Source organism: Protopterus annectens, chromosome 4.part1, assembly GCF_019279795.1.
Source record: "Protopterus annectens isolate FY-2018-M chromosome 4.part1, PAN1.0, whole genome shotgun sequence".
Classification (NCBI taxonomy): domain Eukaryota; kingdom Metazoa; phylum Chordata; order Ceratodontiformes; family Protopteridae; genus Protopterus; species Protopterus annectens.
Genome location: NC_056734.1, coordinates 543,983,378 through 544,007,713, shown reverse-complemented (window position 1 = coordinate 544,007,713; position 24,336 = coordinate 543,983,378). Strand labels below are relative to the sequence as shown.

General features: G+C 44.5%; 1 protein-coding gene across 1 annotated transcript in view; it reads right to left on the bottom strand.

The window, feature by feature from the left end:
- STAG1 (stromal antigen 1) overlaps positions 1 to 24,336 on the bottom strand; it is a 2,620,144-nt gene that overhangs the window by 666,488 nt on the left and 1,929,320 nt on the right. The window contains exon 22 of the mRNA XM_044070350.1: positions 13,964 to 14,103. Coding sequence (XP_043926285.1) covers positions 13,964 to 14,103 — 140 coding nt within the window. The remainder of the gene's footprint in view (positions 1 to 13,963; positions 14,104 to 24,336) is intronic.

Genomic DNA, 24,336 nt, shown 5'->3' with positions numbered 1-24,336 from the left:
TGGAGACGAAACTCTCCTCATAGCATCAAAGGCACCATGGCTCTGATGAGGAGTGGATGGACCTGAGAGTACTGTCCGATCCTCCCGCACCAAAACCTTGGGCTCCGAGCCCGAGGTAGGTGCTAAGCCCAGAGAGGAAGAGTCGGCAATGACAAATCATTTCGACTATCCTCCCCGGACCCAATGGGAGAGTGTCGGCTCCTAGAGTCCTCGGTTGGTGCCGAGGACATCCGAGTAGATGGAGCCGATAACACCAGTGCAGGTATCGGCTTCAAGGGTTCGACAATTATTGGTTCAGTTTCCTTCGGCTCCAAGAGTCCAGTACGGCTCAGAGGAGGAGTAGACAAATCCGGTTCCATGGTCTTCGGCACCGACGAGCTGGTCGGGGCCGACAACAATTTGGCAAGTCCTGGTGCCTGTAAAAGCTTCTGCACTAACTGATCCATGTCCAAATCTGAAAGGCTGACTGAGGACTTAGATGAATGCACCGAAGGTGCTGACTGGAGCAGAGGAGAAGAGGGAACTTCAAAGACCGGCTCCAATACTGAGAGCTGGCTCCGAATCAAAGGTACACTCGGTTCTGAGGTCTGTGGAACTGATGACCCAACTCTCTGAAGTTTTTGCCCTTTTTGCCACTTTGGGATCTGAAGATTTTGTGGATTTTGAGGATTTGGAGGACGTGCTAGTACCCTCATGGCTACTCAACACCTCAGAAAAGGAATGCTGTAGTAATCACCTGTCTATTAGCTTCCTCCTTCTCTCCAAGAGGACTCTTGAAGAAAAGGAATGGCAAATGCTGCAAGTGTCTTGGAGGTGTTTAGCCCCCAGACAGTAGACACATTGAATGTGTTCGTCAGTGACAGACATTTTCTCACCACAATCTGGGCATTTCTTGAATTCCGATTTAGGGTGGTATTTTTACTTGTCATCCGACATAGTTAAGGTAAAACAAACCAGTATACTGCAAAAACTAAGACAGTAAAGGCCCTACTTTACTTGTAAAGACCCACAAAGCAACTAAGCCCAATCCAGGTACAATCTATAACAATTAACTATAGTTTACAAATACAGGGCTAAAGAGGCCCACAGAGAAAAACCCTGACTATTAGAAAAAGATTAATAAGTCTAAATAGGGCTAAAGGCCCACACAAAACAACTTGGCAAACAGGGCACTAACTATCCAAAACAAGAAGTTATGTACTCACCATAACGTTCGATGTATGTAGTCCATCTCGCCTCACATTCTTACTCATGGGTTCGGAGCCAAATATCGGCTCTGACTCGGCCAACTTTTATTTTCTAGCACGAAGTCTCTAATTGGCTGGGTTAAACAGGTATCCCATGTTGCACTGCTCCATAGCCCCAGATCTAGTTTTCTGCAAAACCACAATCGCACCTCATGCATAACAACAACCCACTACAATAGAACTCTATCAAGGGGAACAAGAAAAAAACAACTGCCATTGAAGGGTACTCAAACGCCAATTTCAGCCTCCAAATCCTCCAGGAAGGGGGCAGGTGGGAGGGTACGTAAAGAATGTGAGGCGATATGGACTACATACATCGAACGTTATGGTGAGTACATAACTTCTTGATGTTTATGTAGTCCAATCTCGCCTACATTCTTACTCACGGGACAGCGTCCCTAGCACCTCTATCCTGGGAGGCTCAAAGGAAGATACTCCTGAGGACTGTGGAACCAAAGGAAGCCCGGCCCCTAGAAGCCACGTCCAATTTGTAATGAGTAATAAAGGTGTGTGGGGAAGCCCACATGGCTGCAGCACAAATATCATCCAAAGAAAGTCTGGCATGGTAAGCTATTGACGCAGAAACAGCCCTGGTAGAGTGAGCCTTGACTGGGAATGGTAGATCTTTGCCAGCAGAGGAGTAAATAAAGGAAATACAACTTGAAATCCATCTGGAGATTGTAACCTTGGAAATGGGGGAATCCCGCTCTACTTTCTGAAAAAGACACAAACAATTGGTCCTGTCTAAGTAGAATCGTAACTGCCTGTGCACGTCCAATTGATGAAATCTAAACTCTGCTTTGTTCGAGAATTGAGGGAAGAAAACTGGTAGCTCAACAGACTGGTTGAGATTAACAGTAGATGTAACTTTAGGAAGAAAGAACGGATTAGGTCTAAGAGAAACCCTGTCCTTATGGAAGATTAAATAAGGGGGTTTGATGGACAAAGCTTGAATCTCTGACACTAGTCTAGCTGATGTGATGGCTATCAAGAAAGCAGTCTTCCGAGACAGGAACTTTAAGTCACATGAGACAGCTGGTTCGAAAGGTGGGGAAGTCAGGGCTTGCAAAACAAAGTTTAGATCCCAGGGCATGATAGGTTCTGGCACGGGAGGCCGGAGTAACAAGGTGCCCTTCAGAAAGGCCTTACAGAGTTTATGTGCCATAAGGGAAGGCTCGTAGGAGGTACGCAAATTCGAAATAGCAGCCAGCTGCACTTTAATGGTAGCAGGGGCGGAACCCTGTTGAAAGAGCATGGACAGAAAATCCAAAACAGCAGGAATTGGGGCTGTGTAAGGGTCAAGTCCTTGGGCCTGAGCCCAAATGGAAAATCTCTTCCATTTGCTGGAATAAATCTTCCTGGTGGAAGACTTATGGGAAGAGGATAAAATGTGAACCACCTCAGGCGAAAAACGATGAAGTCTGACTAACGACGGAAGTGGAGTAGCCAGGTTGTCACAACCTGAGGGTCCGCAGGGAGGGATGGAACTGCCCCGACATGTGCGTCAGTAGGTCTGGTACTGGGTCCAGAGTCCAAGGACTGTCCACCGCGAATTGATGGAGGAGAACCAGACTTGGCGAGGCTAGTGTGGGGCACTTAGAATCATCTTGCTTCCCAAGGATATGGCTTTCTGAATCACTCTTGGTAACAGAGGAAACTGAGGGAAAGCATAGAGCAGACCAGAGGGCCAATCGTGGACTAGAGCGTCCCTGGGTGACTCCCCCTATGGGGGGATCAGGGTGAAGTAGCTGCTGCATTTGGCACTGAGGGGACTGGCAAAAAGATTGCAGCAAGGCTGACCCCACCTGTTGAAAATCTGTTCTGCAACCAGAAGGTTCAGGGACCACTCGTAAGGCATCAGAATAGCTCTGCTCAGCCTGTCTATCACACTGGCCTTCCCAGGAATGTACGTTGCCACTAGAAACCGTTGGCAAGACACTGCCCAATGCCACACTCACATGGCCTCTTTGCACAGGGGGTAAGATCTGGTTCCTCCTTGCTTAAGTACCACAGAACGGACAAGTTGTCCAAGTGAATTGCAATTGTTCCCAGAGGAAGAGAGCTCTGAAGTGCCCGCAACGCCAATAGCACCGCTCTCAGCTCTAAAACATTGATGTGCAGATGTACCTCGTGATCTTGCCACGTGCCTTGGACTGTCCTGCCAAGATAATGCCCCCCCCCCCCAATCTGAGAGGCCTCCGTGGTCACCATGGCGACGAAGGGACAAACGGTTTTCCCTCGTCCAGATTAGTGGGGCATAGCCACCAATGGAGATCCTGCTTGCATCAGTCCGTGAGTAGGATCTGGTGGGAAAGGGGGAGTTTCTTAAAGGACCATTGGGCAAAGAGAAGTCACTGAAAAAGCCTCATGTGTAATCTCGCTAGAGGCACTAACATAATGGTAGCTGCCATGGATCCCAGAAGCTGAAGCACCCATCTTGCTTGTGCTTTCCTGACGGGTAATAAAGCATGAACCTGACTCTGCAATACTCCGATCCTTTCTTGGGGCAGAAAGGCTTGCATTTGGACGGTGTCTAGCTCTGCGCCTATAAATGTGACACGCTGTGAGGGCAGCAATGCAGATTTTTCCCAGTTCAAGGTAATTCCTAGTTGTTGATAGAGGGTACTGGTAGCGTCCCTGGCCCAGATGAGAAGATGCCTGGTGGGGGCGGTAAGGAGCCAGTCGTCCAGGTATGGAAACACTTGGAATCCTTGATGTCTCAAGTGAGCTGTCACCACCGCCAAGCACTTGGTGAACACCCTGGCGGCTGTGGTGAGACCAAAGGTCAGGGCACGAAACTGGAAATGACTGGCTCCCAGCCGCAAGCGTAACTGACTCCTGGATGCCCTGTCCATTTTGATATGGTAATAAGCATCCTTGAGGTAGCTGGAGCACATCCACACTTCTTTTCCCAGCAAAGGGAAAATGGACTGAAGGGTGACCATTTGGAACTTGGACTTCAGAACGTAGTGGTTTAATCGGCTGAGATCTAGAATGGGTCTCAGGTCCCCTGTTCTTTTCAGCACCAAAAAGAGTTTTGAGTAAGTCCCTAATCCGATTTGGTCTGAGGGGACAGGTTGGATGACTCCTTTGTTTAGCAGCTTTGAGACTTCTAATGCTGCGTGATCCCTTTGACTGGGTGGAACGTCCGGGATCCTCCTGACTGGAGGGGGGTCTGACAAAAAGGGAATGGTATAACCTCCAGAAACTATTCGGCGTACCCATCGATCCTGGGTGATGCTTGCTCAGGCTTCCGGGTACAACGAAATGCGGCCCCCGACTGGCTCCAGAATAGCACAGTCGGGCAGCACATCAGAAACAGTGGTAAGAGGAACCGCGAAAGGAATCACGGTCTCCCGAGTTGCGGGGGCCTCCTCTGCCTCTGGAGGGGGACTCACCTTCTGCGGCAGGGAAAAACTTCTGTGATTTCTTGAACCACATCTTCCCTCCTCTCTGACCCTTGGGGTAAGGGCCTAGAGGGAAGGGAAAAATGGACCCCTACGGCAGACAGGGTCATTCCCTCTTGCTCGCATCTGGTGAGGGTGTCTGTCTTTCACTTTGGTCCCAAAAAGTGAGGACCCATCAAAGGGGGCGTCAGTGAAGGAAGACCTGAAGGCCTCCGCGAAATGACACAGGGGCATCCAGGCTTGCCTCCTGAGGGCTACTCCCGAACTAGCTGCCCTACTCGCCCCTTCGGCTGCATACGAAATAAGCCTCATGGACGAGTTGACAACTGAATTGAGGGTAGACACCTGGGCGTTAACCGTGTGTGCTAACGCCTCAGGTATGTTACCCGATAGAGTATCTCCTAACTCCTTGAGGAGATCTCTCTGGAGCCGAGTAAAATGACAAAGATAGTTCAGTGACTGCAGGGTGAAGGTCGCTGATGAGAGGGTACGCTTCCCATAGCGGTTCATGCTTTTGGACTCCTTGTTAGGAGGATGGACGGAAGAAGAAACATATTGGGCCTTCTGGGCACAGGTTCCACCGAATCAGGATTCTCCCACACCCTTCGACAAATTAAATCCAGGAGCTCGTTGAAGGGTGAAGACACCCAGGAGGCGGAGGGTTGAGCTCCAAAGGCCTTGAGGAATACCGACTCCTCCTCAGAGGGGGTTTTGGACGGCCAGTCGCCTCTCTGTCTCAATATCTCCAGGATGGCGGAGAAAGAGACGTCATTAGAGGACGACTTGGGGGACCCCTCTGACTCCTCGAGGTCGGTATCAGAAGTGAGAGACTCGTCCTGGGAGTCTATGTGCTTCCTCTTGCACAACTTCTTTCTGGGGGGCTCCTCAGGCATGGACTCTGAGGGACCCTCAGAAAGTTGGGGACCGCTCAAGTTGGGGACCGCTCATGGGGGTATCCCCAGAACTTTGGGCTCCGCCATCCACGGATAGGGGGGCATCAGAGGCTCTAGCCGGGGTGGAAGAGGACGGAATGACCGATCCGGGTGATTTAACCGAAGATCTGGCCAGTGGGCTCCTCATGGCCTCGAAGGCGGGCCCCCCCCCGAATCCCAGGACCGACCTCCAAGGCCATGACCAGGGTCGAGGTTCCCCGAGCCGATGCGCTGAGAGGGAGGCTCGTAACCGACAGATGTCCCCGAAGTATCCCCCTCGGGCCCGAAAGAGGAAACCCGAGTACCGAAACCTGTGGGCGGGACCGACATGGTTGGAGCCGATGTCGGCACCGATAAACCCTTGGGGGGGTATCGAAGCAGGCACAAGAACATCACTCAGAGGGGAGCACTCTGGCTCCGAAGACAAGGAAGTGCTCGGAGGAGGAACCATCGACACAAGCATCGGGTCAGGCTTCGGAGCAGACTGGGTCGGAGCCGAGAATAATTTAGCCAACACCGGCGACTGCAGGAGCCTCTGAACCACCCTATCGACATCCAAATCGGACAGCCTGGAGGACAGAGAGGGGGGATTGGGATCTCCTACCAGGAGAGCCATGCCGGACACTGGGAGACCGGCTCCAAATAGGTTCCAATAAAATTGGAGCCTAGGTCGATTCCAGCACAACAGATACCTCCTGCAGCCCCGAGGACAGAGGAGCCGATGAGGTAGAGTCCAGTTTTGAAGTTTTCACCAGAGGCTCCGAGGAGACAAAACGAGCCGGAGATCTTTTCTTCGCCTTCGAAGCCTTAGACTGAGTACTCGAAGTCGAGTCTAAAGACTCCTCAAACGAAGGTTTTAGGAGTCCCTTCAATAGAAGTTTATTTTTTCTTTCCTGTAGCACCCTTGGACTGAAGGAGTGGTAAACACTACAGGATTCTTGCAAGTGAATTGCTCCTAGGCAATACACACACACTGAATGTCCGTCCATAATAGACATCTTGTAGCTACATTTGGAACATTTCTTAAAACCCGAAGGTTTATGTTCCTTTTGATCCTTAGACATCTCAAGTAAGGTATTAAACACCAAGACGAAAGGGAGACCTAGCCAGGAAACTATAGTGACATACAAAAACCCAAGAACCTCCAAGTAAAACGGTTCTAGAACTACAACACACAACTCGACCAGAGAAAAAAAGACACACTGAATACAGGAAGTCAAGCACAAGGTAAAACACTGCACAAAAAGGAGGACTAGGTCCTCTAACGTAAACGGGCCTTGCCCACCGGAACAGTTAGGGATACCACAGACAACACTTCAACCAAATATATACGGTAAACAAGAAGAAATAGCTATTAAAATAACTTTTGTTTGAATCACAACAATTTTCTGAAGAGAAAAATAGAAATTTTGAGGTACTTGGCCACAGCCAAGCGAGACCACGTCCTAGCTACACTAGCGGCAAATGAGATCTGGGGCTATGGAGCAGTGCAACATGGGATACCCGTTTAGCCCAGCCAATTAGAGACTTTGTGCTAGAAAATAAAATTTGGCCGAGTCGGAGCCGATATTCAGCTCCGATCCCGTGAGTAAGAATGTAGGCGAGATTGGACTACATAACATCTATAGATTCTACGATCAAATTTTCAAACACTAACACACAACTATCTTATGAAAAACTCTAAAACAAAAAGAAAGGTTTTTTTATTACAAATGGTCCGAGCTAGCTGGATCACCGAGATCTCTCTTGCCGCGGCAAACTAGATCTGGGGTAATTCCAGCAGTGCATTGTGGGGCAAGGGCCTTGGTCTCGAGCTACTGGCAAACCTTGAGCTTTGTTATCAGCCGTGTCGGAGCCGAGGATCGGCTTCAAACCCATCAGTGAGAATAAACGGCGAGATTTAACAACTTCACATTGAAGGTTATGTACTCACCATAACAACAGATCCATGTTGCTGTCTCTGTCTGGTTCACCCTGTGAGTTTATCAGATCTGACAAGGATCCAGTGCTGGCCAACTTCCAAAGACTTCAGCTCGCCAAGCTCCACCTCCTCCGACTATAACTCCTCACTCCACCAGATTGAATTTGCCCCCTATTTCTACTTATTTTTGGATCTAGCCCTCAAAGGGAGAAAAAGAAGAAATTAAGGAGCCCAAGAACAAAGGAAAAGCCGTCACATCAGCTTAGTCACCTCTTGAATAAAAAGGCCTGTCAAAAATGTGGTGGTGGGGTTGAACAATATGGAAACAGACAACATGGATCTATCATTACGGTGAGTACATAACTTTCATATCCAATGTGTCTCCTTCCATTGGGTTCAACCTGTGGAACAGGGTCCCAGCCATGTAACACCCTGGGTGGTGTCATGGAAGGATATTGTGCAATACTGTCGAACCAAATGAGACTCTAGACTTTGACTACATATCCAGTTTTTAGTGGGACATGAACATGTGATGACTCACCCAAGTTGCAGATGCACAACTGTCATCCAAAGCAGCTTAGTAGAAAAAAACTGTATATAGCTCTGGTATAATGATGTTTGGGTTTGTGACACAGATTTTCCCTTCAAACCATATCTGCAGAAAATGCAATCAGAAAGCCATATGGACACAGTAACCTTAGAAACAGGAGCACCCAACTGAGACTTGGAAAAACGGACAAATAACTGGTTAGATTTCTTTTAAAGGACTTTGCCCTGTCCAAATAAAAACTCAGCTGCCTATGGATATTAAAACATTGCAGTAGATATTCACTCCTATTCTAAAAATCAGAAAAATAAACTGGCAGATTAACAGACTGGTTCAAACTACTCTCTGACTCCACCTTAAGTAGAAAACAGGATCTGGTCTAAGGGAACTCTTGTCTCGATGAAAAAATAAATAAGGAGGAACAGGAGAGAGGGCCTGCAGTTCTGACGTGTTTGGTGGAAGTAATGGTCACCAAGAACACAGTCTTCCATGACAATGACTTCAAATTAACAGTAGCAAAGGGCTCAAAAGGAAGCATGGCCATCACCTGGAGTGTAAAAGGCAAGTCCCAAACCAGAACAGGACCTTAGACAGGAGGAAGAAATAAGAGTTCTTTTAAGAAAGACCTTAGAGAGCTTAAGGGCAGCCAATGGCACATTATTCCTACTCAATGTTAAAACTGGATACAGCTGCCAATTGCACTTGAATAGTCGAGTAACTACATCCAGAAATAAACAAATCTGTGAGAAAGTTTAGGACAACCTCTAATAGTGTGGAAAAGGGATCCAAGTCCTGAAAGATAGTCCACAAGGCAAAGTGCTTCTCCTTACTTGCATACACCTTATGAGCATACATCTTTTGGGAAGAAGTTAAGATATGAACGACTCCATCTGAAAGGTTGGGATTCCTGGTCATCGAAGGAATCAGAAAAAACAAGTGGATAATCTGAGCATCAAGGAGGGGAGTCAGGTTTGCCAAGTGAGAAATGAGATCCAGAATGGGATCAAGGACCCAGGGAGGGTACATTAGGAAAGGCCAAAGAAAGGAGAACCACACTTGGCAAGGCCAAAGGGGAGCAATGAGGATTACAGTCGCTCTATAATGAGCTGCTTTATGAAGAATCTTCATTATCAACAGCGTTAGAGGATACGCGTATAGAAGACTGAGTGCCAAGCACACAGAAGAGCGTCCCTGGAGGAATGTTCCTGCGAAAGAACTAAGGCATAATAGCTGCTGCACTTGATGTTGGATGGGGAAGTGAACAAGATGCAACACGAGTGCCCCAAGCACTAAAAATCTGAGCAGAAACCCTTGGACTCCGTGACTACTCAAGAAGAAAGAGAATGTTTCTGCTCAAACTGTCCAATAAGACGTTGGATTTCCCCAAAATGTGCACTGCAATCAGAAACCATTCAACTGAAATTGCCTGCTGCCAGACCTTCATGGCCTTCCAACAAAGAGGAGTAAGAATGGGTTCCTCTGTTTGTTCAGGTACCAGACCATCGACATATTTGTCTGCATGGACAGAAATCAAAGCCGTGGGAAGAATGTCCTGAAGAGCCTACAATTCAAGGAGGACTGCCCTCATCTCTAAGACGTTGAAGTACAGGATGGCTTCAGTAGCAGACCAGGTCCCCTGGATAGGCCTCCCTTCAAACCCCCCCCCCCCCCACCCAGAAGAGAAGTGTCAGCTGCAACTTTGGCCCGAGAAGGGGAAACACAAACTGTCACCCAGTGGACACCAAAGGAGATTCCATTTACCACTTGATCTGATCGTGAATAATACTGGTTATAAAAACTAAAAAGTCCATTGGATGTGTTAAGTACAACCACTGTATCTAGGATTTATGAACATATATATGCTATAAGCAGATTAGACTTGAAAAATGCCTTGGCTAGGCACATTAAATCCTACTCCCCTCACATGAATTTAATTTCTTAGTCTTGGAGAAAGTTAATGAAAATGAAAGAGGGGGTCCTAGTGATCTAAAACTGGATGAAAAAGAATTGATTTGGCAAGTAAAACTGAATGCTGTTAGTGAACCAGGTTTAAATGAAGCTATTTCCTTTAAAAGTATTTTAAAATTAAGGGCTTTGTTGAGATGAATTTTCTTTTCTTTTATTTGTATATAAATATTTTTATATTCATAATTATTCTTGTATCTATATGAATATATGTACATATATTTCAGGAGCGTGTTGGTTTTGTATATTTAAACACCCGTATCTTTACGTATTTGTATACTAATATTTCTGACTTCTAAAATGAATTGTTTATGGGTTCTTTAAATGTTGGCTTTATATTTATGTACTTAATATATGATGTCATAAGGTTGATTGTCTATTTAAATGGTAATTAATTCAATTGTCAGTTGTCTGAAGAAGTTTGCTGAAACAGTAAATGAAAGCGCTGACTTTATTCCTGGTGTTGGAGTGTTTTCTTTTTTTTTTTTTGGATTTAGTTCACAACCACTGTATCGCCAGAGTCCACTAGGACAAGCCTCCATGGATGTCCTGGTTCTGTAGACCACCCCTGCCGTGAGGGTGGCATCCAGTGTGAAGGAGCCTCTTGAAGGGGCTGCTGTGATTTCCAGAAAGAGATGTTTTCCTAACTTCTGTTTCTGAGAAAAGGTCTATTGAGGGGCAGCAAAATAAACTCTAAGGGCAGACTGCATCCTTCTGTCTCTCTCTCTGCTGGTCAAAAGGTCTGTAAACTTTGGCCAAAAGAGAGACAAGACATCAAATAGGGCATTAATAACCAATGCCTTAAAGCAGTCTGCAAAGTCATACAACCTCATCAACTTTACCTTGAGAAGGTAACCAAAGCAATGGATGAAGGGGAAATTAGTTCACACTGCCTACACCTTGACCTGGCCAAAGCATCTGACACAATACCCCAACTTGGGCATTGCTGACAAACTCAATAGGTTAGTTACAAACTCGTATGCCACCCAGTGGATAGCCAGATGGCTCACAGACAGGACCCAGAAGTTAGAATTGGTGAGTCCACCTGTACAAAGAGGCCAGTCACAAGTGGAGTTCCTCAGGGATCAGTCCTTGGACAGCTCCTTTTTGGCATTTACTTCTCTGACATCGGTCTGAGGCAAGAAAAGTTACCCCAACGGGGTACTTAGCTTTATAGAAGACTTCGGTCTGAAACTCGAATTCGAAAATCTCAGGAGTCGGCCGACCGGCACTTGCGAACTGCTTCTGCTTCGGGCACCGCGCGGCAAGAAAGACTGGAGAAAATGGCGTCGGTTGCAATATATGTACCCCTGGCGCACTGACGTCAGGGATGAAGCGACAGCAACCGACGTCGGACCAAGACTTTGGAAATCCGGCTGACTGCGGGACCGCCTGACGACAGGATAACCCAAGTGTGATGACTGCAGCAGGGTAACACGATGAACATCCTTCAAACCCTGGATCACTCGCAGTTTGGGTTTGTGAAAGGCAGATCACATCTGCTCAGCCTGATAGACTTCTTTGAATCTGTCACCAGAGCGGTGGATGAAGGCAAGGTAGTCCCCATACAGCCTACCTCGATCTAGCTAAGGCCTTCAACACCATCCCCCACTCACGGATCATTGCGACTCTCTAACCTTGGCATTAACCCCTACGTCATAAGATGGGTGGTCAACTGGCTCACGGACAGAACCCACACAGTGAAAGTAGCAGACTCCAAATCCGACTATCAGGCAGTTACAAGTGGAGTCCCACAGGGATCTGTCCTGGGTCCTCTCCTGTTTGGCATCTACTTATCTGAAGTTTGGACCAACACAGAGAGACTCTGGTTAACCAAATTCATGGACGACTGCAAGCAGGGAGCCATTATAGATTCTCAGGCTGATGTAGACATTCTACAAAAAGGTCTCACAGAGACCTACGACTGTTGCCAGAACCATGGTCTTAAGCTCAATGCTAAAAAGTGCATTGTCATTCCCTTCGGGAAAAATGCGGGGCCCATGAACTACCACATCGACGGTAGCCCACTCAACTCCCAAGGCGTGATAAAAGATATAGGGACACAGGTAGATAGCAACCTCTCCTTTGACAACCATGTTGCCACTGTTGTTAAGTCTTTCTACGTGGCTCACCTCATTACAAAAGGTTTCTAATCCAAGAGGAAATAAGTCATAATTCCTCTCTACTCATCCCTCATTAGACACATTATAGAATACAATGCTCCATTTGGCATGTACCTCACTAGACTCCTACAACTGCAGAGGCCACAGAAATTCCTCACAAAGAGGAGCCTAGGACTCAAACACATGCCTTATGCAGAAAGACTCAAACAACTCCAGCTTTATTCCTTCTCAAATCACCTACTTAAGCCATGTCTGACCCAGTGTTGCTAGACATGCTTCATATGAAAAAGTCCCAATCCCTCCGCACCACACGCTCCAAAGACCTCAACCCTATCACCACATTAAATAGAACCTGCTGGAGGGACAGGTTCCTAACCCAGAAACTTCCCATACTCTGGAATAAACTCCCGATTCATGTCAAGCAGAGCACTTCATTAGCCCTCTTCAAGAAAAATCTTGACGAGTGGATGGGTAACAGGAAATTCACCCCAGGGATCACACTTCAACAGCTTTGCTCGATAGGGGCACAAGGAACTAACGTCTGGCAACAGGACTGGGAATTTTATTGGGCTAGGTTTGTATTTGCTCCAGGGCCATTAGCCTAGTGCTCACTCACCAATGAAGCAAGATGGAAGAGTCTTCAAGTGTGGTCAGCAGGCAAAAAGGATGGAAATCATCCTAAGGAAAGTGGCGGTAGGCACAACAGCAATGGCAGTGCAAATGCCTTCTTCAAAAGAACCCTTTGGAGATATCAGAATGTGGAATGCTAACTAATGCTGGCCTTTTGTGAGATTTACAAAACTTTATACACAGCTGCCATTCTGTGACTGGAGACCAAGGGTACAACACGTGGTAGCAATCTTAGAGAGAGAAGAATCCATGTTAATTTTCAGTCAACTTCTTAGAAGAGATTCACAGTTGGTCTCCACTCTCGTTAAGTTCTTCACAAAAAGAAACATGATCTTACAATACAATTTATAAGTACAAAGAAGAAAATATAGATAGTCAGTATGGCTTCTTCTTCTTTCGGCTTTTTCACGGTTAGGGGTCGCCACAGCGGATCAACTGTCCGCTCATGATTGGCAGTGGAGTTTTACAATGTCGAGTTGCCAGCCCGGCACCCAACCTTCCACAGAAGGCATACACACTCACACCTAGGGCCAATTTGGAGTGTCCAATCCACCTACAGCACGTCTTTGGGATGTGGGAGGAAACCGGAGCACCCGGAGGAAACCCATGCGACCACAGGGAAGACATGCAGACTCCATGCAGACTCCGCACAGAAGGCACCCCAGCCAAGGATTGAACCGGAGAACCTACTGCTGCGAGGCGGCAACGCTAACCGCTGCACCACCGTGGCCGCCCCACCATAGTCAGTATGGCTAACTTCACAAAATATCAACTGCAAGCACAATGGTTGAAGTGTTTCCAATACAAGCAACATGCCAAATGCTACTAAGAAACAAGACTAGCAAGAAATGCTGATTACACAGGATTCATCTACAACAGCTTAACAAAACCAAATGGAAAAATTCCATAAGCTCTGGCTGCAGGAACATTAATTACTTGTGAGAAAAGGAAAGAACTGCGAAGAAGGATTTTACCTCCTTTTACTGGTGTGTTTAAAGCAACATCACAAGCTTGCTGTGGGGGTAAACTCAATAAAGCAAAATGCTAAGGACACATTTTCTGACTCAACTGCTGCTTGGCAATTAGAAAGTCAAGACATGCATATCTGTTGCAAATAACAGCATGAATAAACTGTTTTGAGTGGAACTAAACAACCAACAAATGCATAAAATGACGATCATGTTTATGTACCTTCATATAGTGCTTGAAAATATCGGCTGCTGCATGCATATCTACAATATCATAAATTATCAACTTGCAAAAAGCTGCAAGCAAGTTTCTCCTTTTATGTAAGGCCTCTATCTTGTTAGCTTCATCTTCTTCATCGCCTTCTGTAAATTAACACACACAAATATCTTCAATTAGTTATTTTAACAGTCATTCTCAAGAATAACTATATGAAGAGTATGACTGCAAAGTTTTAATAAAACAAAAACATTTCTCATGCAGAATGTAGCAAGTTCTACACTTAGATTGAGTTACACGAAAAACAACAAAATAAAGCATGACTATCACTTTATGAGGGCATTAAATAAGTAGCAGAAATGTTCTTAATACAGGAGTTGATTTATGAGTGGTCACTCTCCCCAGTGGGTGTATGAAAGAGCTCATTCTCTCTGAAGTTCCAACCTGGCAGTTTTTCTCTGAAGTTCCACTAACAAAGGAAAAGTGCTCAACTGTGGAGCATTTTATTGAGTGTGCACCTAACATTTTACCCTCCAGTCTGTACAACCATTTGAACAAATACAAAGTCAGTAAAACAAAACAATGAAGAATTGAAACTTACACAATTTAATATACATGTATACATCTATCCAAATTACAGAGAATTCCAACAGACAAGACTGGTGGGAGGGAGGATGCCCAAGCACTTGGGAACACAAGGGAGAGTATTTCTGACCAGGGAGGGTCCGATCTTCATAGAGTAGTACACAGTAAGCAATACAGTTGAGAGTGCTTACTCAGTGTAACAGTACATGTTCTAACAGAACGGTAAACAGATGTATATAGGTAACCAACCTTTTGGCATAACTTCTAGATCTTTCAGAAACCTAAAGAGCAGAAAGTACAGTTGTGTACACTTACCATAAATGTAGATGTTCGAGTATATTCACTGTTGCAGTCATCACTTGGGTCGTGCGTCGGTTGCTCTCTCATATTCCATGACATCAGGTAGTCAGTGGTATAAACCATGCAACAGACACCATTACATCAGTTTTTCTTGCCCCAGAAGTCAGGTGCCCCCATAATGGGAAGCAATTATATACAAGGTTACACCTCCAACAAAAAAGCAAATACACCAAAAAGCTTTAAGCATAGTAAAACAAGAATAGAGGTATAGGTAACAGAAGTCAGGGGGCTGGAAGGAGGGTAACCACGACTGCAACAGTGAATACACTCGAACATCTACATTTATGGTAAGTGTACACAACTGTACTATGTGCTTCATGTTTTACTGTTACAATCATTACATTTGGGTAGAATCCCAAAGCTATGGATGGGAGGATGGAACTAAAAAGCATTAGGAGCGGCTATAAGGCCCTGCAGAACTGCAGTGGCAAAGCCTGCCATGGATTTGGAGAATAGAGGCAAATTATAATGCTTTGTGAAGGTATGGACAGAGCTCCATGTAGCAGCTTCTAGAATGTCTTTGGTTGGAACTCCTCTGAGAAAAGCTGCTGAGGTAGAGGCAGCCCTGGTGGAATGTGACCTGCTCCCCTTGGGCACAGGTTTACCATGGTGCAAGTAGCAGAAACAAATGCAGTGGCTTATCCACTTAGAAATAGTCTGCTTTGATATAGCCCTTCCCTTCTGATCCTGCAGCAAATGCCACCAGTAGCTGCTTAGACTTTCTTAGAGATTTGGTCCTGTTTAAGTAGAATCTTAGTTGTCTGTGTACGTCCAATGAATGCAGAATCCGCTCCCTCTTGTTCTGCAGATTTGGGTAAAATGTTGGCAGGTGAATTGTTTGGTTAAGAGCCACACTGGATACCACCTTAGGCATCAAAGAAGGATTGGTCCCGAGGGACACCCTGTCCGGGTAAAATGTAATAAATGGCTCCACAGCCATGAGAGCCTGTAGTTCTGAAACCCTTCTTGCTGAAGTGATTGCCAAGAGGAAAGCTGTTATCCAAGATAAAAAATTTATATCCGCAGTAGCTGCTGGTTCAGATGGAGGCAGGGTGAGTTTTTCCAGAACAAAATTGAGGTCCCATGCAGGAGTTGGTGGTGATCTGGGAGGCCTTAAATTTTTGGCCCATCTAAGATACTGTTTAAGCAGAGGATGAGAAAAGGGGGGAGGCTCTGTGTTGTAATGAGCCGAGATGGCAGAGGTATGGATTTTTTTTGAAGAAAAAGATAGGCCCTTGTCAAGCATCTCAGTCAAATATTGTAAAACCTGAGGGATATTGGGCTTTGCTGTGTCCGTTCCTTGTGCTTGGATCCAAGCACAGAATCTTTTCCATTTATCAGCATAAGATTTTCTAGTACTAGGCCTTCTGGCTTCCAAAATGACATCCATCACAGATTTACTGAGAGATGTTGTTTGAATAATTAAATGATCAGCCATGCTGCAAGGTTCAGTTTGGAGCCGTGTGTGCAGGATTTGACTGTTCTGCTGAGACAGTAGATGAGGTATTTGAGGCAAGTACCAAGGAGGAAGTTGAGACATATTCCTTAGAATTGGGTACCAGTGCTGGCGAGGCCAGTCCGGAGCAACTAAGATCATTTTTGTTTTTTCCTGTCTGACCTTTAGTAAGACCTTGGAGAGAAGAGGCAGAGGGGGAAAGGCATAGACTGATGGGCTTTTCCAACTGAAGGATAGGGCATCCACTTCCCATGCTTTTCTGTGATAAGTCCTTGTGCAGAATTTGTCCAGTTGATAATTTTGGGGAGAGGCAAATAGATCTATGTCTGGGCTCCCCCATTTCTGTGTTAACATGCTGAAGATTTGTGGATCCAGTTTCCACTTGTGCGGGTCCATAAGATTTCTGCTTAGGTCGTCTGCCAGAGTATTTTGTTTTCCTGACAGGAATTGAGCTTGAAGATGTCAAAGCTGTGTTCCACAATGCCATGGCTAGTCTGCAAAGGGGGTAGAAATGTGTACCCCCCTGCTTGTTTATGTACCACATAACCGTGGTGTTGTCCATCTTTATCAGTAGTTGTCCTGGATGAAGTAAGTCCTTGAAGGCTGTCAGAGCATTCTGAACAGCTAGCATCTCTTTCTGGTTGATATGCAGATGCATTTGTTTTGGGATCCATTTGCCCTGAATGCATCTCCCCGCCAGGTGAGCCCCCCCAAGCATAGTCTGATGCATCTGTAGTTAAGGTCTGGGTGGCAGGGGATAGAGTGAATGACAGTCCTGTTTTGGTGACATGTCTCTGCCCACTAAAAAAACTCCTGTTGTAGGCAGGGAATGAGAGGAATCATTGTTTCCAGACTGTGACAATGTTGACTCCATAAACTTTTTGGGTACCATTGAAGTTTCCTCATATGCAGTCTCGAATATGGAATTAGTAGAATGCAGGATGCCATGAACTCAAAAGCCTGTAGAATTTGTCTTGCAGATAACTGGGTTTTTGTTGCCATTTGTTTGAAGTATGTTGTCAGTTGCCTTTGTTTGTCTGGCATAAGGTAAGCCATCTGGGCAGTTGTATTCAAGCTTGCATCCAGGAATGTAATCATTTGAGAGGGTACCAGTTGGGATTTCTTTTCGTTTATTGTGAACCCTAGGCATGTTAGAAGCCATTTTACAAACGCTAGATTGAAGAAGAGTGTCCTTGTCCTCTGCTTGAATGAGACAGTCGTCCAGATAAGGATAAATGAATATGCTTCTTTGTCTGAAGAATGTAATTACTGGAGCCAGGCACTTTGTAAAGACCCTGGGCGCAGTAGATAAGCCAAAGGGCAGTGCAGAGAATTGGTAATGTAAAAAACCTGCCTTGAAGCAGAGGTATCTTCTGCACGATTTCCTTATTGGGATATGCAAGTATGCCTCTTTTAAGTCTAGAGTCACTAACCAAGCGTTCCTGCCCAGCATAGGCAGTAGCTGTTGTAAAGTCAGCATTTTGAATTTTGGAATGTCCAGGAACATGTTCAAAATCAATAAGTCCAGTATTAGATGCCAGGCATGGTCTTTCCTGGGTACTAGGAAAAGTCTTGAATAAAAACCTTGTCCTTTTTCCTTTTCTGGTACTGGTTGAACAGCCCTCATATACATGAGGGACATAACTTGTTTCTGAGCCACTGCCCACTGATTTTGTGGCAGATCTGGCCTACCATTTGGAATTGGCAAAGTATGGAAATGAAATATGTACCCCTGGGATACTATGTTTAATACCCACTTGTCCTGGGTAATTAACTGCCAATTTTGAGCATGAATTGCTAGTTTTCCCACCAATGGGGCTTCCAAAAGACAAGTGCTTGGTGAAAGTAGAGGGAAGTCACTGAGACTGCTTACTGTAGGGCTGTGCTTTGTTTCCTCCAGATTTGGAGGTGGAGGCACCCCATTGCTTTGACCTGTAAGAACCCTGTGATTGGTATCTGGAGCCTTTTGAGCGCCTGGATTTGCATTGAGTGGCTCTGTTGGATACAGGAAAGGACCAATTTTTATTAGGCCAGTGCCTACTGAACCTGGGTGGCTGCACTTGCAAGAAATTTTTACAGTTTGCATAGATTTAGCTTTTTCTTCCATTTTCTTTAAAACCTCTTCTACCTTATTACCAAACAGAGTATCATGCTGCAAGGGGGCATCCAACAATTTAGCTTTAACATGATCAGGCAGATTTTGCTCCTTGAGCCAGACATTCCTTCTAATCACAGATCCAGTAACTGCAGCCCTGCAAGAGGCCTCCAAGGAATCAAATCCACATTGCAAAGTATGCTTTCCAATCTGTCCTGCTGAATGCAATAATTCCTGTAATTCTTTATTTTCCACACAATCAGAAATCAACATCATTTTCTGTTTCAATAAGCCCATAACATGCTGTTGATATTTAAGCATACGAAACTGGCAGTTTAAGGCCCTAATTGCCAAGGCTGCAGACGTATACACCTTCTTTCCCCATCTATCCAGCGTCCTGTAATCTCTATCAGAGGGGGTAGGATTTTTGGCTGTAGAGGCCTTTATACCTTTGGGACCCTGCGAGATAGTCTCAGGATCAGCAGCAGGATTGCTGAATAGAAATTTGTGGGAGTCAGGAACCCTGTAATATCTGTCTGGCTTACTAGGAGCCGGAGGCAGGGAATCAGGAGCCATGCTGGATTCCAAAAACACATCAACAATGTCTATTACAGGAAGTATTGACAAAGGCCTATGCTGAGGAAGAAGGAGGAAATCCCCAAGCCTCTTTTTTAATTCAGAGAAATCCTGACTCTCCCAGTGAAAATGTTCCCTTAAAATATGCAAAGTTTCTCCAAAAGAGTAATCCTCAGGAGGAGATGCAGATGGGATGGATTCTTCTGCATCAGAATCCTCACAGGGTGGAATAGAAAATTCTTGATCAGAAGAGGAATCAGAAGAAATAGAAACCTGATCTGAAGATTCATAATCAATGCCTTTCCTAGGCCTCTTAGTAGTGGTGGTGGTGGTGGGGGGGGGGTTGGGAACCCCTGATCAAGGCAATTAAGTCCTCAGCCATTTTGATCATCTGTTTCTTAGGCATAGGGCCCTGAGCACGTGGCTCACGCGTCGGTTTTTTAGACATAGAAGATGTCTTTGATCTTGTTTTTGAGGCTGGCGTCGGTTTTATATAAAAATGTTGAGGCCTGAAAACACCCTCAGAAGCCGGTGCCTGCTCAGCGGCTCCGGACCCATCCAAGGGAGAGACATCCGCGGGTTCAATACTCTGAGAATCTCGCAGCATACTGGACTCCGCATGGGTCTCGGTAGAGGCCTGCGACTCAAAAGTAGCAGGTATCAGGGGTTGCAAAAGCGCCTGACTGAGTACAGGCAATCCGGCGACTGGCTTAGGAGAAGTTTCGTCGTCGGTTTTGGACCACGACGGTCTGTCTTCTTGTCTTTTTCTTTGCGTTTTTGTGAACTCCGGTAGTTGGATTGCTAACCGACGACATTTCGGGATAATTAAATCTTGAACCAAAATATTTAGAAGCAAAAATATACCAATGCTTAATAGTGCGTTGGTTAAATCTAGCACAAAACCGACATCAAGGCACGATGTGATCTGGGCCTAGGCAAGAAATACAGTACAAATGAAAATCTTTATGAGGTATTTGCTTCCCACAAGTAATGCAATTATTAACTTTTACTGACATCGGTAAGGAGCAAGAAAAAGTTTCCCCAACGTTGTACTTAGCTTTAATTTGAAGACTTTGGTTATGAAACTCAAATATGAAAAGTTCAGGAGTTGGCCGACCAGCACTTGCGAACTGCTTCTGCTTCGGGCACCACGTGGCAAGAAAGACTGAATAAAATGGCGTTGGCTGCATGTTTTATACCCCTGACGTCATGGAAGAGGAGACAGCAACCGACGCAGACCCAAGACTTTGTTATTCAGGCCGACTGAGGGCAACCTGCCAGCAGATTACCCAAATTTAATGACTGCAACAGTGAGAAACTGTAACGGAGACTCTACTGATTGAAAAAAAAAATGAATAATCCAAAAAAATCAGTGTAGGAAGACCGCAACCACTAACTTTATTAACGCAAGCAAATTGCAATAAAACGTTTTCGTCAATTCAAGTTCTTGACTTCATCAGATACACAACATTTGTTCAAACCAGTCTTATATAAGTGAAACAATCAACCACCCAATTAACTAATTAAAATTTTAAAGTAATACTAGCTCCAAGCTACATATAAAAACACTAGATAAATATCTCAAACTTTAAAATGTTAAACATATTATGTTATGTATGAATTAATAAAACATTAAAATACATATTGTATAAAAAATACATATTAATTATACCAGTAAAATTAACATGTAACGAACATTTGTAAAACACAAGAAAGATGATTAATTACAATCTACCAGCTTTTAATTTAAGAAGAGGTGCTATAGATATAGTGTCATTTAGACCTGGAACTCTATTTGCTTCCAGTAAAATCTGCAGGTAGGTTTCCCTATGCTCCAATTTAGTCTCCCAGGGACCACCCCTATTGTCTCTACCCATAGTTTCTAGAACAAAAAATTCATATCTAGCCTTTGGACAAACTAAAAGACGTTGGTAAAAGGCATTGCTGGAATTTTCTTTCTGAATATCATAAAAGAGTTCATAGATTCTCCTTCTGAGATGTCTTTCAGTTTTGCCAACATAAAATGCTTGGCATGTTTGGCAAGTTGCTAGATATATAACCCCTTGACTGTTACAATTTGAAAATTTTGTAGACCCTATCAACCTATTTCTAGCTGAAAGGAATATTTTGTCCGTATGGGAAATATATTTACATTGTGAGCATGTGCCACACCTATATGTACCCTTACATTGGTTGAAAAACCTGTTTGTATTGGGTTCATGCTGTAATAAATTCTTGATGTTACTTCCCTTACGGAATACTGTTTTAACATTCTTTCTTTTTAGATTACTAAGATCTGTAATATCTCTAAAGATATCCCCATTCCCGTTCAATAATATTTCTGATAGTGCCAGAATTGGCACTATACTCAGTAACAAAAGCCTTGTTGAACTCTAACTGGGATTCTTTTAGCTCTTGGGGTTTTTTCCAGTTCCCCTGTACCTAAAATAGGTCGATACTTGTTGTTCCTACCTTCCTGGACCTCTTGACAAATATTATTAATAAATTCTTCAGGGTAACCCCCATCTAAAAACATCTCAGTAAGTTTAAAACATTCTGATTGATAGTCCATGTCATCAGATGTCATACGGGATGCCCTGAAAAACTGGCCTTTAACAATACCCTTTTTCTGGTGTCTTGGATGTGAACTTTGATAGTGAATGTAACTGTTGGAAAAAGTAGGTTTTCTATAGATTGTAGATTTAAAACCATGATCATGAATACTTGAAGACGCATCTAAGTAATGGACCATTCCGGAATATACTTGATGTGTAAACGTCAAAAAATCAGTAGTGGAGTTTAAATAATTCATAAAATCCACTATAGAATCAATTGACCCTGTCCAGAAAATACAAATGTCGTCCAAAAACCTTGAATAAAATATCCAATTGTTCTTGTATTCACTATTTATTATATATTTCTTTTCCCAAACAGATAAAATAATATCAGCACAAGTAGGTGCACAATTGGCACCCATGGCCACTCCAGAAATCTGTTTGAAATATTCATCAGAAAATATATAAAATTATTGTGTAATACTAAATCTGCCTGCTCCAAAATTAAAAAGATGTCATTCTCATTGGTCCTTGGGCACTCCCTGAGGGCCTCCTCAAGCCAAAATAATCCCATCTCATGCGGTATAACAGAGAAGAGATCTACCACATCTATAGTAAGAAACCGTAAGTTAGGTACATTGAACTCAGGCATAATTTTGCATAAAAATTCCCAGGAGTCCTTAAGTAAGTAATGTTCCCTAGGCCATAAAAGTTTAAATTTCCAGTCCAAAAATTTTGAAAGGGGGGAAATCTTTGATCCTTGAGCAGCTACAATGGGCCTCAAGGGTGGATCCATAATGTCCCTGTGAATCTTGGGTACCCCAAATACAGAGGGTACCCTTGGGTTCGCATTTTCTAAATATTGATATGTACTATAATCAATAACTCCCTGGTCAAACAAATCCTTAATGGCTAAGTCTATTTTTTTATAGGAAATATGAATTTCATTAATAGAGACCGGGGTATAACGAGAATAATCATTTAACACCGCATACATTTTACTTTCATACATACAACAGTGAAACATGAAGAACATTTGCTTCAGCAGTGGATGAGAGAAGAGGGGTGGGCTCTGTATTGTAATGAACTGAAATGGCTGAGGCATGAATTTTGATGGAAAAAAAGGAAAGGCCCTTGTGAAGCATCTCAGTTAAGTATTGAAGAATTTGAGGTAAATTGGGTGATGTTGTGCCCATCCCCTGAGTTTGGCTCCAGGAACAGAATCTTTTCCATTTTTCAGCATAGGATTTTCTAGTACTAGGCCTCCTTGCCTACAGAATGACATCCATTACTTGCTTACTGAAGGATGGTAACGGAGAGATCAGGTAATTAGCCAGGCTACCAGGTTCAGGGTTTGAAACAGTGGGTGCAGAATCTGGCCCTCCTGCTGGGACAGCAGGGCAGGGGTTTGAGGCAGGTGCCATTATGCCAGCAGTGACACTGCACAAGAGGGGGTTACCAGTGTTGGCATGGCCAGTCTGGTGCAATCAGTATTGTCCTTGGTTTGTCCTGTTTGATCTTTAGTAGCACTTTGGATAAGAGAGGCAGAGGGGGAAAGGCATAAACTGTTAGGTTTTTCCAGGTGAAGAACAGGGCATCCACTTTCCAAGCTAGTTTGTGGGGAGCCCTTATGCAAAATTTGTCCAATTGGTAGTTCTGGGGGAAGGCAAACAGCTCCATCTCTGGGCTCCCCCATTTGTTTCTCAACGTGTTGAATATCTTTGGTTCCAGTTTCTAATCATGTGGGTCCATGAGATTTCTGCTTAGGTCGACTGCCAGTGTATTTAGCTTTCCTGGCAGGAACTGAGCCTGTAGATGCACTTGGTAGCTCAAGGCTGTGCTCCACAGAGCCATGGCTAGTCTGCAGAACAAGTATGAGTGGGTTCCCCCCTGCTTGTTTATGTATCACATAACAGTGGTGTTGTCCGTCTTTACCAATATTTGTCCTGGAAGAATGTGGTCCTTAAACTCAGTCAGAGCATTCTGTACAGCTAACATTTCTTTTAGATTGATATGCAGGTGCATTTGACTTGTTTTCCATTTGCCCTGAATGCACTGCCCTGCCAAGTGAAGCCCCCCATGCACAGTCTGATGAGTCTGTTAGGGTTTGGGTGGCAGGGGGTAGAGTGAATGGCAGCCCCTTGTTTTGGTGGTAGGCCTCTGCTCACCAAAGGATCTCTATCTGTAGGCAAGGTATGATAGGAATCATTGATTCCAGATCCTGAGAATGTTGACACCATAGGCTTTTTAGATACCATTGTAGTTTCCTCATATGCAGTCTTGCATATGGAATTAGTAGAATGCAAGAGACCATGAACACCAGGGCTTGCAGTATTTTCCTTGCAGATAGCTGGGTCTTTGTGACCAGTAGTTTGAAGTAGGCTGTCAAATGGACTTGTTTCTCTGGCGTGAGGTAGGCCATCTGGGAAGTTGTATTCAAGCTTGCTCCCAGGAATACAATTTGTTAGCAGGGTACAATATGTGATTTCTTTTTGTTTATGGTGTATCCCAGAGAAGTTAATAATTTCTTTACAAATGCCAGATGATTTAATAGTATGTCCTGGCTTTCTGCCTGAATTAGGCAATCGTCCAGGTATGGGCATATTTGAATATTTCTTTGCCTGCAAAATGCAATGACTGGAGCTAGGCACTTTGTGAATAGTCTGGGCACAGTAGATAAGCGAAAGGGCAGTGCAGAGAACGGATAGTGCATGTAGCCTGCTCTGAAGTGTAGGTATCTTCTGCAAGATTC